An 18,385-nucleotide genomic window follows, 5' to 3' on the forward strand; every position below is an offset into this window, starting at 1 on the left:
CTAATCATTCTAGAGAGAAAGAGGGAAAACGTGATGAATAAGTAGCACACTCACTAAATCTATTCTGTACACCTTCAATGAAACGACAATTCCACAGAAATCTGTAGATATTTAACATGTGGCATTACAACATTTTCTACAAATTGTGAGTATTAAACACGCAAAACTTGATCACCTTAAGAAGAAAATAGATGCTATTCTTTGTATTACTCATGTTCAGGATTTTTTTTTTCTCCCCCAAAGTTGAATTTTATAGTGGAAATCTGACAAGGAACAACTTATCAAAAAATCTGACCTTAAAAAAGGCTACTGCAGCATTTAAAGGCAACACACAATAGAAAACTATACTCTGCTGCTCTTTCTGTACACATTTCACATACACCTGATTTAACAAATTGCCCATAAAAGACGAAATACTCCTAATCAGAGATCTTTACACACAGACGCTTTGCTTAACAAAACAAAACAAAACAAACAAACCAACCAAACCAACAACTTTGTCTTCCTATTACATAAATGTCAGGAGAAGAAAGAAAAAAAAAAAAAGAAAAAGAGAAAAAATACCATGAAGTAGCTGAGTGAAATCAGGAATTAATACTGCAGTCAAAATTTGCATGAGTGATAACAAGGAAGGGAGGATGTAAGATGTAAGTGGTTCGATGAGTATCTTGAAAACTCATAGCTCAATCTTGAACATGATCAGTTTAAGTGTCACACACTTTGAAACAAATTCATAAAATTCTAATTAAACTGACTTGTTCTCATTCAATTAATTACACAGAATTTAAAACAACATAAAAGCAGGATAAAACATTAACGGTGACTGAAGGCAGCAACATGACAAATTAATTGAAAGAGAACAAAACGTATTTGTAACTCATCTGCCCCACAAATATAGCACAAGACACCAACAAAAGACAGTTATTGTTGATTAGCCTTATTTTATCATTGAAAAACATTTTTTTTCTTGTATTATTGAAAGGTCTAAGTAATGCATCACATTTTTCAATTCCAGATACAGGGATTATCTTCCATTTTTATATATTCAGTTATAGTTCTCATCAGTTATTTTAACTGAGCTGGACACAAGTTTCCTGGTTAAGTATTGAGTACTTTGCAGCTTTTGTAACTTTGTAACTTGTCAAAAATTCCTGGGTTCTTTTAATTGCTCTCTTTCTAAAATTCTTTGAGATATTCAGTACCTTAAAAGAAAGCTTTCCCAGCAACCCCAGAAAAAAAACAAAAAGCATTCCCTGAGATTTATTAAAGCATTAGAATAACTGTGCCCCTTGCTAAGAATCAATACAGACATTATTTTTCCACAGGAAAAAAAAAAAAAAAAAAAAAAGAATGTAAGCAAACGATGTAGTAAATTACCTAGTCTGCTCCCATTTCTGGGCATTGCCATGAAAGAGCCGAGGCTGCCCCCTATGACGCTATGTGGTCTTCGTAAAGGGGGCTTCTTGAAAGATCCTGTGTATTGGTGGAGAAATGAGTGCATACTGTGAGACGTTGGAGGCCTGCCATTCTTCACAATAGGCTCTAGAATTCACAAGGATCAAAATATTCATTCCCACAAGCAAGTAGGAGTGTCAGGAACGTGCCAGAAGGAAAAACAGAAAAAAAAACAAAAAAAGAAAAAAAAACAGTTACTAGACAGGAAATCATCATTCTGGTAAGACTGTTGTTCATACTAACAGCAGACCACAACACTATAGCCATTTCTCTATTAACAGATTAATACTAAACATGGCATTAAATGTTTCCCAGATTTCATCTATTAAATTCTGTCATTCTATACAGGATCAGTAAACAATCTGAACATAAAAGTCTAAACATGTAAATAAGAGCAGAAAGTAGCCTTTAATATATATATATATATTTTTTCTTCTGAATTAATTATTTGTTTGATTGCACAATGTCTCATCTTCACTACAATGTAAATAAACCAGCTGTTAGATCAACTCTCATGATAAGCAAATTCAACAGCAAGCCTTTAGAAATACTCACGCTCTCAATACTCTTGAGAGTCACTCGTAGTGAGGTTTTTTGTTACTGGAAGTCCTTAGAAAGAAAAATACCTGTCCATACACACACCACAGGGGGTTATGCCATAATTAAGGTTATTTGTTATTCTGACATCATTTAAGTATTAAAACAGTTATTTTGGCTTTCTTGGATTATGTCTTCAACAGCCCACTGCACTCAGACTCAAAACCAGGATTATGTGTTTTTTTATTATAATTACTGATAATTACACTTTCTAGAAGACAGGTAACAGGAGAAATTTTAAAATTTGATACACAAATGCACACACAAATCAAATGTTCGTGTTCTCCCAGTATCCTGATGGCACACGTGAACTGGATGCAAAGGATGGCTCAGGATCTGAAAAGGTCTCCTCTAAAAACAGGGAGGCTTTCCTACTCCAGCAAGAAGCAGAACAGAAAGCAACTCACATTGCCTGGTCACAAAACCAGACCCATCAGTCACTAAATGAAGCCACTCATACAAGATCTTAACACTGTCACTGCAGAAGAAGTGCGCAGGGGAAAGGAAGCTACCTACAAGCATAGGGAAATGCTCAAAAACAAAGAATTTGAGACTAAATGTGTCAAAAGGACACTTCAGATTCAAACCATTTTATTTTTTCTACCATTTGATTCTTACCATCATTACATATACAGCTGGTTTGCTGTTATCTGGAGAACAGAAAAGCCAGCAACCCTGCACAGAGCAACTGCAGGTGACTGCTGCTATGCAGAGCCTCCCAGGTGCTTCTGGGGCCACTGCTGTGACAACGAGCAACCTGAGATGCTATTTCATCAGCGTGACTTATATCTGTACACACAGGCCTTCTTTTTCCTTCCAAAATAAGCAACATATAGCTAGGAGACAGAATTTTATAGCAAGCAGAATTTCAATGAGGAAGGAACACAACAACAAATAATTCACAACCTAAGCAATTAAAATGGGACTTTGAAGGGAGTCCCATCCCTCCCCCACAGCTGCCACACATGTACAAAAACCTTGCAGATAATTACCAAGATTGGTCTGAAGGAAGAGACTAAAGTACAGACAAAAAGGCCAGTGACTTTCAGAAAAAAATATGCAAGAAATGTTTGCCTATAACATGAATAATACATTAAGACAAAAACAGCTTTAACCCAGCTGCTGCAGGAAACCAAACTGAAAAAAGGCTTCAGTCAGAAAATTTGAAAGGACATTCAGCATGTCTTACACACAGAAGTGTAAACTTTGCATCAAAACAATGGAGTTTCTCATTACATGGAGAAAGGTAAGACGCTAAGATGCACCTCATGAAGGACTCAGAAAGTACTGAAGGAGTGACAAGGAAGGGGCACGGCCACACGACTGGAGGCAAAGATGCTTACAAGCAAGACAGTGCATCATCTCAGTCTTGTCAAATCGCAACCAGCATCACTACATTTGCATTCACTGATGATTCTGCTATCATTAATCACGCTGCAGTGTACCCACGCATGCAGACTACATCTGCATTCACGTACGTGCAGAGTCAGTAATCTCCACTGTATGTTACGGTTTTGTTTACTTGTACTAAAATTAATCTGCAGGAACCATGGAGCACAAGCGAGCTCCAAAAAAGGTCAGAATTTACAAATACACCACATGGCGTTAAGTAGAGATTAAGTTTTATGCTCATTACAAGCATGAAAGCGTGATGAACGTGGTATGTTTATACCAACAATGTGCTTTTGTCATGGCACTGGTAACTTTGCGTATATCTGACAGTTTAAAACAAAGCTAGCATCCTAACATATAAAAACTCTGCTTGATGATAAACTCTGCTTGAAGATAAAACTAACAAACTGCAAATTATACAGAAATAACTTTTCTCATCATAGACAACTATTATCTTTCTGTGTAATAATTTAGTACTGTTCTAAACCATGGAGCCCGCTATAAAATTTAGCAAAATTAATTTAAGTCATGTGGTAGGCCAGATGTAACTACCCTCAAACAATGAAATGAACTATTAGTATTATCATGACTAAAAAAAGCATTAATAGTACCTAACTATAAGATTTTGGTTAGTTTTTGTTTGTTTTTTACAGTCCCAACAACATTAATTTAGGAAAAAGGAAGGATCATATGGAGTTTTCTTCTTACAAAGGTATAACAGATATTTGCAGTATGATAAGTATTTTGTTACAGATAACATATGTAGTGTAATCTGCACTGTGGTATGATGTCAAATCTAGAATAATGTCCATGTGAATTCACCACTGTGTGCTGCTTCCTCCACACAAAATTGACAGTAACATGTAAGAACTGGAATAAATACTGAAAATGATCAGCAAAGTCTTACTGGAAATTAATTTACAAGACTGTTTCTTATAATTTTTGCATATTTTTAAGATACCAGCACTTAAAGGAAGTGCTTTCAAAAAACGTATTAGCTTTCTCCAACAGTCACAAAGATCATAAGGTAATACTAAATTTCACCTACTCTGATAATTCATTTTTTGTACAGCTATTAATATTTTGAATCATTACATTTCAAGGGTAACACCGCAGCTTTTATGGTGAGAATTTAGTGTAACTGATTCTTTTTGAATTAGATGAGACAAAACTATCTGTAAAAGTTATATGCTTTTATTACACACATTTATAAACTGCCTCATATAACTTTATCGCTGTGGTTATAGGTTTGGTTTGTCTTTAAAAAAGTGCTTCACTATATAAAACTCATATTCCTTAAGTTAGCATCACTGTACTCAATAAATGTAACTCAGTAACTCCCCAGAGGCTTAGTTGACATGAATTTCTGGTAGGAGAAGTTTTCACAGCACTATCGGTTTAATAGTTTGAATAATCAAAATAATAAGGGAGTAGAGAAACAGAATAAAAATCACCATGAAAATGTACGGATCTATTGCACTCTGAGTATCATACGCTCTCAAATAAATTAAAACTATAAAGAGAGGGCTCTCAGAACAACAACAAGGATGACCAAAGGCGGAAAACAGTTGCTGTGTGAATGCTTGCGCAGCCTAGGACTCCTCCTCCTCAAAAAGTGACAACTGGAGAAGACGTGGCACAACCTTCAGACTCGTCGGAAAGCAACTTCATCAGCTGTACCCACCTTCTCCAGCACAAGAGCAGGCCTCTGCAAAAGCTGATGTAAAACACACGGAAGTGGTTCTTTACCACAACACGTCTCTGGAAACTCCTCACCACACAGGATGTGATGAGTACCAAGGCTTACAAGACACCAGGGGAGACTGAGACCTTCTCAACATTACTAAACACACAGAAACACGCCTGGTTCGGGAAGCTTAATCTCAAACTCTTCCTCAAACATCACCTCCAGAGGCTAGAGGACAGCAATCCACAACTCCGTCCATCCTCACACAGCATGACCTCTGCTGCAAGGGTACAGCTGTGAGGATGCAGCTCTCCTCCTGCCACAGCCATTCCTGCATAGGCCCAAGTAATCATCTCTAGCACTCTTTCCTCACTTGACTCTGTAAACTTTAATTCCAAACTCCCAATGTGAAAAGCAAGCCGAAACAGAGACGGCTAAGTAGTTCTTTTTGAATCATGTTTTCTCAGTAAGTACTATATACTCTTCGTATTCTGTCACAAAATCACTCCAGTTTCAGCTAGTCTTTCAAGAAGCAATGACAAAATTCAGTTCAACTCTTAAATTTCTTAATAAGAAATTTCATTAAGAAATGTACTACCTGTACATTACACTAATCATGCAAACATTTTATTTAAATAAGAACAAAGTTAACTGGATCATCCTCAATAATACTTCTTGAAACATGAGTGTAGCTGCTTTTGAAAAACATATATATAAAATATATGTACAATATGTGCATTCATATATCTACATGTAAATATGTAATAGTATATTTGTATTTATACACACACAATTTTTTTTTATAAAGCCATATGCATGCTATTGTGTTAGGTGTCCATCTCAGAAAGTCTCTCAGTTAAAAATGGGGCAACACAATGCCTATATACTATTGTACTACTTGATTTTCAAGTTTGGTTTATGCTGAGCAGTTTTATGCAATTTGGATTATTTCTGTCGTACTGCTTGCATCCTATCACTCAAACTTCTGTTACTACCGGCACAGCACATATCAACTACAACAGCACGATCAAAAGTAAATACTCTTCCACACACCAGCAGTCTGACTTACTGATGTTTTGAGAGCTGCTAAACCACGCAGCTGACTTGCTGTAGAGCACATGCATATATTTTAAGAACATGCAGTACTCAGAAAGGTACCGCTGTCTTGCTACATTTGAAATTACGTAAGTGCTAACAAACATCTGAGAACAGAAAATAACTCAAGTTGTTCAAAATTTTCAATTACAAAGCAATATAAATTTATGCTCATAATGATGAGCATTGCCAGTGTTAGAGTAGAACAATAGACTATATAATCAAGAACGCCATCCAAGGAATTAATTAAAACCAACTATTTTATGAGGCTATAAAATGTCTCGTCTTTTTCTTTTAACTATAATTTAAAAAAACCACAAATTCTGCCCTGAAATTACTCTCAAATTCAGTATTTTTTCAATAAAACCTCAATTTTTCTTCTTGTTATCCATCTGTCTTAACAAAGGGCTGTACCACTTCTTTCTTTCCTGTGCTGGATTTATTTAACTGGATTTATTTAATCTGAGCTCCAGAGAGACCGCAAATTGCTTGGCATTTTTCTGTGCAAGACTTCAGCCACTGTCACATGCCACTCAGTTCGTGGATTAAAGAAGGAAAGTGTTTTCATTAGGAATGTAAATGCATTTTAAAATACATTTTATGAATATCTAATAGCAGATATTCAACTGTCTCTTTTTATTTTTTTCATGTCCCATGAGTATCTCTATTGTGTGACTGAAAGACCAGGCTGGCTTTCATATTCCGCTGTCTAAGTTTTGGAATATTTTCTTCAGCTAGCTTTAATAAAGAATCAAAATCACCTGTCATACACGATGACATCTTCTCATTAAATCAGGCATCACCAATAGAGCTGAATTAGTCTACAGGAAAATGCATTATTCAGTAACTGCTCTCCATTCTGGAGATAAAAAACATACTAATGAATAAACATATATTTTAATTTCATACGAATAAAGTAAACAATTGGAGTTTCTGCTAATAAAAATAAGTTAGATGCTGGAAACCCAGACTCAAGGACCTCTGACCTCTGAATTTGGTTTATACTGAGGAATGAACCCAGGTGTGCTCCGTATTTTAAGTAAAGATAAACTTACGTGACAGCGAGCATGACACAATTCACTGATGCTACCAAAAAGATTGTCCTAGATCCTCCTCTGGCAAACAGAAGAATAACTTTGATTTAGACTTCTGAACTAGGCCATCACAGTGCTAGCTAGCACAGGGGAGAAGGCAGAACATCACTCATCACTTTTAGCTGTGGAGCCTGACTCGGGATTGGCTCAACTACAGCAAGGGCTCACTAAACGCCCTGAGAATCAGCTACTGGTTTTTGTAGGACAATATGCATTCTTTTCCACCCACCTTGACCTTACCCTTGCCCCAGAAAATTTCTAGGTTCTTTTCTTCGTTGTTTTTTTTTTTTTTTCCTTCCCATTTTAATAAAGAGTAGAGAAGCATCAGAACTCTACAAAAGCGAAATGATATTTTCAATCTCTAGACAGCTCTGCTTTCATGAAGCCTGATCTACCACAACCTTTAAAAAATGTTACCAACTGATTCAAAGTCGTAACTGCTACTGCTGTATACCTGAACTATATTTCAGCATTACCTAGTACATGTTCATTTAACTAATCTGAATGTATTCTGTATTAATGACCACACAATTTTTATGTATTTGTTGGCAATAGTGACCTATTTTTAAGACTCACAATATGAAATATTACAAATAAACTGCTTTTCTGAAGAACATAAGTCTGGAATGTAAGCACGAGAATTTCTGACATTGGAGAGCTGGTATTCTGCACGATACAATACTTAATTACACTGCTGGAAGGTTGTCAGACTCACTTAGTAAAATTAGCTGATTGCAGGTGATGGCTGTTACAGAAGTATTTAGATAACTTGAAGTAGCTGTACATTTCCTGTTATCTGCACTATCGTAGAGCAGTGTAAAAACTCATGTAAACTTACGCATTATTTTATGGGACTGATTCTACAGACTCCATTATGTGATAACTAGGAAAACACTAGAGAGCTCTAAAAATAGAACAGTCACTCAAAAATAATCAAAGCCATATTTATTCTTTAAATAATAAAAAGAAAGCTTCAAATGTGACTATAACAACATCACAAACTAAGCAGAACTCTACAAGGATTCCTCCCATTGCTCAAAGTTAATCCATTTGACTACAGAAGTCAAGTTTAGAGCAAGTTTTGTCGCTTGGAAGATATGTGGCAAAAAATATAAAACTTTTGAAATGTTTTCTAATGCTGACAGAAGGCCAGCCTTTGAGTTTCTCCTGGAAATGAAGATAAAGTACCTTAATAAATAATAAAATGGCACATAAGGATCCTGTTTACTTTTATTTTTACTTTTTGCCATGAAAATGGTCAATTTTACCATGGACTTTTTTAAACCACAAAAACAACAGACCACAAGATACAAGGCAAAAATAAGATCATAAATAATGTACCTAAAATACACAAGAAAAAGTATTTAAAAGGTGAATTTATGTACAATAAGTTTTTGCCTTCAGTCTAGATGAAGGAGATCATAATCAAATGAAAAGATAATCAAAGCTGAAAATTTGCCTTTTCAGATTTATTTCTTTTTGTTTAAAAAACACTTCTCGAGAAAATACTTGTGGCTACCAGAATTTGAACACAAGCATGGTAGCACTGCACCTTCCTACCATATGTGCATGACCTATCACAAGTACTAATCTTCCCTCTAAAACACAGTTCCAGAAGGCATCACATAACAAGAAATCCCTCACACTCTGTTTCAGGTACAATTTAAACCAACATGTCAGCACTCAGTCAAGATAAAAGCATCCCTTGCCTCCGTTCTTGCCTTCCCACACACAGCTACCCTCCCTGTAGCTCCCAACACAAATACCTGTGAGGCCACACTGCCAAACAAATCAGGAAAAAGAGGATCTAGTTGCCTACTTGTCCTACTTTCAGGAAAAAAATAACCACCACACATTCATTTCATTTTTCCATACTCCACAAATCCATCTGAATGCCATTTAAGGAGAAATTTCTACCTATTCATCAGTGAGACTACGCTAGCAGAAATGTGCCATATATACACAGAGTCCACTTCTGCATCCACACACCACATTCTTCTGCCAAACCTGTTCTCCAGTTGTGAAGGAAGAGATGAGTGGACAAAAACCCCCAAGTCTACAGGTCTCTGAAGCATGCTTTCAGGTACTCAATGTTCTTGCTGATTTCTACTCATATGCACTTCCACGTATGAACAGAGCCTCCAGGTTTTGTGGGATGAAGCAGATGAAAACAGAAGGGAGGAAAGAACACTACGCTGTGTGGCATACGTGAGATGTGAAAAACATACTGATCAGTAGTAACAAAAATTGATGTATGCAACAGCACAAAAGGGTAGATACAGATAAAATAAAACCACTGTCAGAATAGTGTAAGGAAGAGTTTGTGGTTCAGAATTTAGCTGTGACAACTCCCAGTTATTCGCAGTAATCTGTAGCTCTAGAATGAGCTCTATCACTTTGGTGTTCCCCCCCACCCCCACTTGAGATGCTTATATTGATTCTTTCCTCCAAAACTAACAAAAAAAATGTACTGATTTATTACTGGGAAGTATTTTTGTGCTCATATTTTCAACTCAAGCAAACTGTTTTGAAAATACATTGCAACACAGAGTTTTCCTTACATGCAAGGAATCACACACACCAGATGGGAACTTCTCAGCTGTACTGAAGATGATATGAAATGATGACAGCTACGTAAAGATTTGGGTGCTCTACAACAGTACTGCAATGTGTCAGTTTTTACAAACATTGATTCTTTTTATCAGAGCAGAAACTAGTCATTAATGCCTTAAACCTAAGAAACACTTACGCACTTTACTGTAGCTGATCCTTCCATTATTACTCACACCTGTAAAATTACAAAAAAATTATGGAAGTGTTTGTGAAACTGTATCCTATGATCATATCACTGAGCTAAAGCAGATTAAATGGAGATAAATGTTACTCTATGATATTCAGGAAGTCAATCATATCAGAACCTCCTTTGTTTTGTTTTAGCAGGTATGTATACATATACATAAAGAACAAGTTGGCATTATATAGTGGCATTTCAACTGAATTGTTACTTACATATTAACATGAGCTATGGATGTATTTATGAATATATCTTATAATTAATCTTAAGAGCTTATAATAATGCATTTTATAATTTTAGACAATACAGCCCCATTTTTCACTTTCATTAGAGAGCATACTCATATGTATTTAAAGCATTTGCATAAATTTTACACTTAATTGAGCTCTAAATATGCATGATTTGGATGTTACTTCTGGCCAATTTTCATTAGTATGACATTGGCAAGGAAAAATTTCAGAAGCAAATTTAGTTCTTATGTGCTACAAATTACCACTTAGTATTTTTAATATTAATCTGAATAAATATATATTAATGAACCTAGAATTAAAAGAAATAGGCAGCAAATTGTTATTGTGCTAGAATCAAGACAGAATTAAAAAATACACAGCAAATCCAACTAGTTAGTTTTATATGTTGAAGCATTAGAGACCACAAAAAAAGATTCTGTTTCAGCCCACAGTAAGGCTGCAGATTCATATTAGGTATTTCATTGGTCAATCTACTTTTACGGCTTACGCATCTGATTATGTGATGCTTTCTCACCCAAAAGCCAATTATTATGAATGTAATTTGTAAGGCAGATTTAATCACATATAGGTTTCAGGTCACAAAGTAATTTGATGGTGTTCTAGAAACAATACTGTTGATTATTCTATGTTCAGTGCAATACCTCTGTGCTACGACATTGCTATTGCACTGAACAATGTGGGTTGATCCGTGCAAATCCCATTTTGCTGCTGCTCATGGGTAAGTGCTGCATGCTGAGACTGTACTGACATAACACGATGAAGGAGGCTGCATGTGAAATGGAGGCTGCGTGTGAAATGGAACTGCATACAAAAGGTCAGCTGACTCTGTGGTATCAATGCATTGCAAAGAAATCAAAAGTTACGTTTCTAATTTTACATTTATGAACTACAAATGGGATGATTTGTTCTGCATAGCAGTAATGTTCTTTTAAACCAGTCTTCAAACAACCCACTCAAGTTGGAGTTAATGACAAGGTAGGTCTACAGAGTGCTGCAGCTATTGCAATCAGAGGCAATTGTTCTAGGAGAGGACAGGTTTGATGGTGGGCTGAATGGGACAGTCTACTGCAAAAGGGGGCCATGGTGAAAGGTCCGTGGTACGATATGCGTGTCATCTACATTCAGAAACAAAGCTGAACTGGAACTTTCTAATTCATAGAACAATATTATGAAAAAACATATGGATGAGTGTGGATTGTAGGTCAGCAGTTAAGTGGATTTTTATGGATGTCGCCTCAGCAGCCCCCAAGGTGTGGTAAACCAGACACTTTTTCAGGAAGGTAAAAAGCTAGCTTGTATAACAATATACATGTTCCAGTGAGTATGGTATCAGAAGGGAATGACAAGAGACAAGACAGGTTATTCTAAAACAAAACAAAACAAAACAAAAAACTGCACAACAGCAGGGAAGAAAATTCTGTACAGCCTTCAGTATTGGGGCAGTACCTTGCTTTTTGGCATAAGAAATATAGCTGAAGAGACACATAAAACTTTCTGAAGACTGGCTGTATCCTTGACTTTGATTCTCTGTAGCTCAAAATATTGGTTTGCCTTTGATTTACTAGACAGAGCTTTTAAAGTTCTATTAAGAAGAAATCCAGAGCCTGCAAGCTAGCCACATGTGTGTTTCTCTGTACATAGGGTTAAAGAGCTGTTTGTTCTTTTAAAAAGTTGACCTGGCATAGAAGGCTACTTCTATCTTCTGGGATCAGCACTCCCACAGCAAAAGATCCACTTTTCATGATCTTAAGTATCTGCCGACTCATAAGCAGTTCTTTAAGACACTACATTCTTGCGTGTTTCAATTGGATATTTACCACCAGTACAGGCTTTTTTACACTATATACATATATATAGTGTGTATATATGTGTGTATATATATATATATATATATAAACACACATACACTACATATATATGTATATGCACACACACATATATAAAGAGATTGAGGCAAATCTCTCCCATTATATTTGCATATATATCATATATATATACACACATATATATGACAGCATTTGGTCAAATCCTGACTCCTATGATCTGCATGAAAACCAAGATCTCCTAAATTGTGCAGCAAACATTTTTCCAATTTTCTAGTTTTCAAAGGAAAATAAAAATACCCCAAATAGTATCCTGTTCATCTCTGCAGTTTCAGAGTTTGAACTGATACTAATATAAGCACTCTAAAACTGTCAGAGAAGAAAATGGGGGTGTAACTTTGTAAAATGATTAAAAGTTATGAGTTAAAGATAACCCAGCAACAGTACAATTGTATTTGCTATTCTTCCTCTTCGGAAAGGATCGACAATACTTAAATGTTTCCAAAGGAATTTTACAATAGCATTAACATCTTGCAGTTCCAAGCATTGTACCACCAACATTAGCATATATGCTTCCTTTGAACCAATGAAATAACGTGGAAAGCAAAGTAAAATGAGCGCTGAAAGCCAAGTCCTTCATTTGCAATTAGAAACATTTAAAATACCTACAGACAAGTTAAGTTTGTCAAGGTTTGATGATAAACATGCAGAAGACATCTAAGTTGCTGGTTGAGATAATTCTCAAATATTAAAAACTGCCAATACATGGTCTAGGATAGCATAAACTCACACCTTCATGAACCAGTTACTGTGTCTTCTCTCCCTTGAGCTAGCATCCAGAATGTCACACAGATGAAACTTTCTGGATCCAATTTTCAAGCAAATCACTTCAGCAACCCAGTTCAGTACACTCGCTGATGATGGTGCAGTTTCCCAGCATGAACATAATATTTCTTAACATTTACTTGCACAAAGGAATCAACCTATCAGAAGTATATACAGGTCTGAAGAAAATATGCTTCAGTAAAGGCTAATACAAATGAAACCATGAGGGACAACTACTTAGAATGTTTCAGAAAGTGTTTTATACACATTAGTGAGAAAATACTAACTACAATTATAGTTTTGGAGTACATCTGCTGAATAAACACAAAAAGTTCTAATAGATATAATTTCCAAAACTCTCAGGCATGGCCTATGATGAAGACAACAGCAATGAATAAACCAAGGATTAAGTGTAAAAATGAAAAATATGAATTGTTTTGTTTTGCCAAAGGTAAACCCAGCTTGGTATGAAACAGATCTTGGATGGAGCTTACAAGTCTCCAGGGCAAATTCCACTGCCTCTACTTCTGTTCAAACTTCCTGCCAATTCTGAATATTCAACAGGAATATTAAGAATCATTTACTGGTGTGAGGGGAAAAAAAATAAATCAGATCTCTTGATACTTGAGAAAATCTTAGATGTCAGTAGAGCAATAAATAATACTAACCAGCACAGAAAATGCAATGTGACTTCAATGCCACAGCCAAGAAAACAGACCAAAGCAAATAAAATCTCCTCTAGTCATTATTATTGCAACGCGGGTTCAGAAGCAGTACTATCACTACTGCAGACTTCACAGCAGCCAGTATGCTTATGGGATCAGACAAAGACTTGCATAAGAATACATAGACAAGCTAGTTATCTCTGATACTTCTAAATGCCTTCCTATTGCAGAAAAGTAGCACTTATTCCGAGTAATAGTTAGACTACCATGCTACATCACCAATGATAAGGTAAACAGTTACTTTTATAGTACCTAGGCAATTATTATCAACATATTACAGAATACGGAATTTGGGGAAATAAACTTAATTTGTAGCAATAAGAGGTTGTTGCAAGACCCACTAAATTCATACAATAATGGGTTTGTTTACTGTTAGACCATCTACAATCCTTGCTGCTCAACACATTAAAAAAGCAATTCAGGTAGTTCTTGAAAAATATGTATAATAATTTGATATTAAAGTAAACCAGTATGTGACAAGGTATCAGCCTGTTACAAGAACCAGACTAGCCAAATGTAAGGTAAATTAGAAGAACAGCTTGACAAAGATGTCCATGCAACTATGAATCCTTTAATAAAACTCAACATCACTCCCTCATGTGAGATCTGATCAAAATTCTTACATTTCAGTGAAAGACAAGCTTACCATTATCTTTGCTGCTGTTTTCTTCAATTGTCATTTGCTCTGCTAGCTCAGACAGCGACTCATCAATGGTCTGACTTCCACGCAAGGTTAAGGAAAGTCTCCTCTTAAACTTTTTCATTCTATCAATATTACGGCTGGCTTAAGGAAGCCTAAAAAGAAAGATGAAAAAGCAAGAACAAAATTATTTAATCAGAAAATGAAGTAACTTACATCAAAATGAAGAAAGAAGCACAGAAATTATAGTCACTATGCAAGTTATCCACAAAACATTCACTGTCCTTAGACCAAGGTTTCTCCACTGGTCTGAAGAAGAATGTCAAGACATTGTTCTGCAATGAGACATACACTTCTGCTATTTTGATTTATTTTAGAGAAAGTAAGAATCACTGCTTAAGAAAAACCACAACAGTTGATTCAAACAGTACTTAATTTTACAATAATAAAAATAGCAGTTATTTGAAAACTTGATGACATTCTTGTTACCTACTTTACTGCACCCCTGCTGCAGTCTCTCTCCAAAGCTGCAGGAGACAGTGATGTTGGAACCTTCTGTCTCTTTCAGCCCACCTGTTTAAGGACGACAGGCTACTGACCTCTCTATTTTGCCCTTTTCGCCAAATGAGGAGGAAGATAACGTTAGGACTCTTAAAACACAAAAACAATTCCCAAATTCCCAAGTTGACAGCCAAGGCCTGGTAACAACATCTCGAATGGATGCCTCTCTCCAAGCAGGCAACAGGAATAAACCGAGAACAAAGCAGGAGGCGCTTTCTCTGTGGGAAGTGGTAAGCAAACAAAGAAGCAATAATATCGAAAGAATAGGCAGATAAACAGGTTGCCACAAGTCTAAGCTGGTAAGTGAACTTTGTCATGTAAGGGCAAACACATGGTGCGCTGCAGTAAGCACACTGCTGCCTTTCATTTGCCCATATGGACCGCTCGCCCTAGATGTTACTTCTGAGCAGCTCCTTCATCTCTTCAGAGCCTCCAAGACTCACATAAGTGCTGTCACACACAAGCACAACGTACTTTGCTGAGCTGCTCATATATTTTGTCCTGCTTCTATCAGCCTCTTCACACTCCTAAATCCGTAATTCACATAGAAAAATAGAAAACCAGATTCTCCTTGATATCCACCTCCAAATAGAGAAATACAAGAAAAGCAGCACTCTAAATATCTACATTGAATAACAAATTGTGAATATGACTTCTTTTATTACATTGACAGAACCCCTCAAAATATACACTTTTCAAGTGTATAGCTTACTCTTTATTTAGATGTTAGATTACAAAAAGGAGAAGAAATTAGTGGCAGAGGTTGGATGTGGCAATTGACCGTAGGAGAATGCAGATACAGCCTAAGTCATCTAAGAGCCCACTGTTCATCGCAGTAAGTAACAATAGATTAAAAAAATGACCTTTTTCAAGGCCAGATCAGATGAGGCCCTGGGCAGCCTGGTCTAGTATTAAATGTGGAGGTTGGTGGCACTGCATGTGGCAGGGGGTTGGAGATTCATGATCCTTGAGGTCCCTTCCACACCTGGCCATTCTATGATTCTTTGGGATTTGAGTCTAATGGCAAATGAATACAAAAAGTGACAAAGAAGGAATGGTGTCTGAGGGGAAAAAGGTAGGTAACAACAGAGGATTAACACTGTAGGCAACCATAGTTCCTATAGGAGTAGGGGTAGGAAATATGTAGGAAATAAAAACAGAACTTCTGGAGATTCAGTTAGATCAGCAAAAAGAGTTCTGTTCTTTCAAATGCATTTCTGCCCATGCAATAAAACCACACCTTAGCATGAACAATTTCATCTCTTCTCACTCAACAGCACGATATTCTGATTGTTAAGGAACCAAACACACAGAATGTTCCAAGGGGAATATTTACTTTTCCTGTTCAGGACTTGCTTTGAAAAAGTTATCTGAGAACGTTATGCTTAACTTTTCCAGAATGACAGCCTATGATTCTTCTTAAAAACTAAAGAAAAAATAAAAATAAAATAAATCAGGACACATCTCTTATTTTGGTTTTATTCAACTCTCCTTCAGTGTTTTTGAAGCCTGCATCTTCCTGCATGTACTACTCTCAAAAAGGATACATGGAATTTTTAGCTATGTAATGCCCTAAAGCTAAGGGAAAGCACAACAATTTCTTTCCAATTTTCCACTTGGGCAGCACTGCAAAAACAGATGCTTTTATATGGAAACAGGCCATTCCTGGCTTTTAATCTTGCAAATATTTAAGCCTACACATTTTTTTAATTGAAAAGGTCTACCGCAAAGGAATATCACATACAAATTAAGAGACACAGATTAGAAAATTTTATACTTCAAGATAGCATAGAAGTAAATATTTTGTTAACTACAGTTTCAAAATTCTTCCTGTTACATGAGGCTTTCATGGGATGTTGAAGCACCATTATTATCAAGATTCTGAGTAAGTTCAGGATTGATTTTGAAATAATTTAGAAGAAGAATGAGGGGTGCAAATCAACATGTGCGTAAATGCTTTCTTCCTGTGAAATAACTCAGATTTTTTTTTAAGGATGCTCATTTACATGGAAACAAATTTTCCTGCTTTAAGTACCAATATTCTTGCTATTTCGGTCATGAAGAAATATGTACTACACATATATCTAGAAGTGGAAGGCAATGTATAAGGAGTGACTGTCTCCAGCATTTGGGAATGTCCAGACTCTCTGACTCTACATTCTCACTTCTGCAGCTTTGGCTGCAGTTAAATCTTGCTATCTCGAGAAAAGGTCCCAAAGTACAAAATTCCAACCCCCCCCCCCAAAAAAAACTACAATCCAAAGCTAGAACTGGTTCTCCAAAATGTGTAAAATGTCAGAAATATCAGAGAAAGGCTGATTTTAAGTCACTTGAATTAAAATTAGAAGGAAACAGTCTGAATTAGCTTTAAACAGTTCATAACAGGTTCGTATTTATTTCCTCTTTTTAATATGTAGCCTGATTCAAACCTGAAATGGAGTTATTTGATTAGTAATATACAAGTAGCAGCTATAATTAGATGAAGCAAGACTCATTATTTTCTCCTAGGTTCTTACTATGAGATGAATGAACTTTGAAACTTTAGAAAGGAACTGAGGACCTCACTTCTCTGTTCTGCAGATTAATCTACTCTGAATTTCAAAGATGTATCCAAAGCAACTATTTTAGATGTCAAGACGTATAGATGCATACAGCTGAATGCAACTAATGCAAATTCTAGTCTTCTGCAGACAGAATGAGGACAAGCAATCTGACACGATACTATCTGTTACAAGTCAGAAAAACTGGCAGAGACATATTTGTTCTGTCCTTAAACTGATAGGAAATGAAGGAAAAACAACATATTAAAAGAGCTGCTGCTTCTTATGAATGACCTCCAGTCTAACCCAGAATAGTTGGTACGTTTGTCGTTGGAAGCAGCACAACTAAATCCTCAGAAATGATACTAAAATTAATCTTTCATACATATTTTTCTCCCTACAATAAAAAAACCAAAATGTTTTCAATAATCACTGTCACTGACTGTTTGCTTCAACAGCCTCAAGCTCCCACTTCACTCTCCATGTCATTTAAAAGCAATCCCCACAATGCAGTTTTAAAAACAAACATCATATTTTTAAAATCACCTAGGTGAAATCAGATTTAAACATGTGGGTTCTGGCTCCCTTACTCTGTATCAGACCAATCCCTCTTGTAACGTCCGTAATATGGCACCTTTGCTTTGGCTAAACCAGATTCAAGGCAACACCTTGGATATACTGCAGGCACACATCAAAGCGTCTTCATTCTAAAGTAATACCTCAACTAGATTCTGCACTCATCTACTCAGTAAAAATCAAGGCCTTATAATGCTGATCATCGAAATCCTTGAAAGAAACCCTCACTACTTCCCTTAAGCTCCCAGCCCCCTGATATGTTGAAGTAAAGACAAGGAATTAAGGTCTTTATTTGCAATTAACATACACTGCGTGCTTAATCCTTGTTAG

At 36.1% G+C, this 18,385-nt stretch overlaps 1 protein-coding gene across 3 annotated transcripts in view; it reads right to left on the minus strand.

Annotated features, from left to right (window-relative positions):
• Positions 1 to 18,385, minus strand: part of CDK17 (cyclin dependent kinase 17) — an 89,843-nt gene that overhangs the window by 40,186 nt on the left and 31,272 nt on the right. The window contains exons 2-4 of one of the 3 annotated variants that reach the window (XM_042816285.1): positions 14,385 to 14,533; positions 10,070 to 10,108; positions 1,378 to 1,542 (exon numbers count right to left, since the gene is read on the minus strand). In XM_042816285.1, the coding sequence (XP_042672219.1) occupies positions 1,378 to 1,542; positions 10,070 to 10,108; positions 14,385 to 14,502 (322 nt within the window). In that variant the 5' untranslated portion in view covers positions 14,503 to 14,533. Of the gene's footprint in view, positions 1 to 1,377; positions 1,543 to 10,069; positions 10,109 to 14,384; positions 14,534 to 18,385 lie in introns of those variants that run through there. The other 2 variants (XM_042816286.1, XM_042816287.1) reach the window with 2 other exon arrangements.

The sequence above is a fragment of the Centrocercus urophasianus genome, unplaced genomic scaffold (assembly GCF_019232065.1).
Source record: "Centrocercus urophasianus isolate 14NV4802_14NV808 unplaced genomic scaffold, USGS_Curo_1.0 seq_15, whole genome shotgun sequence".
Taxonomy (NCBI): Eukaryota; Metazoa; Chordata; class Aves; order Galliformes; family Phasianidae; genus Centrocercus; species Centrocercus urophasianus.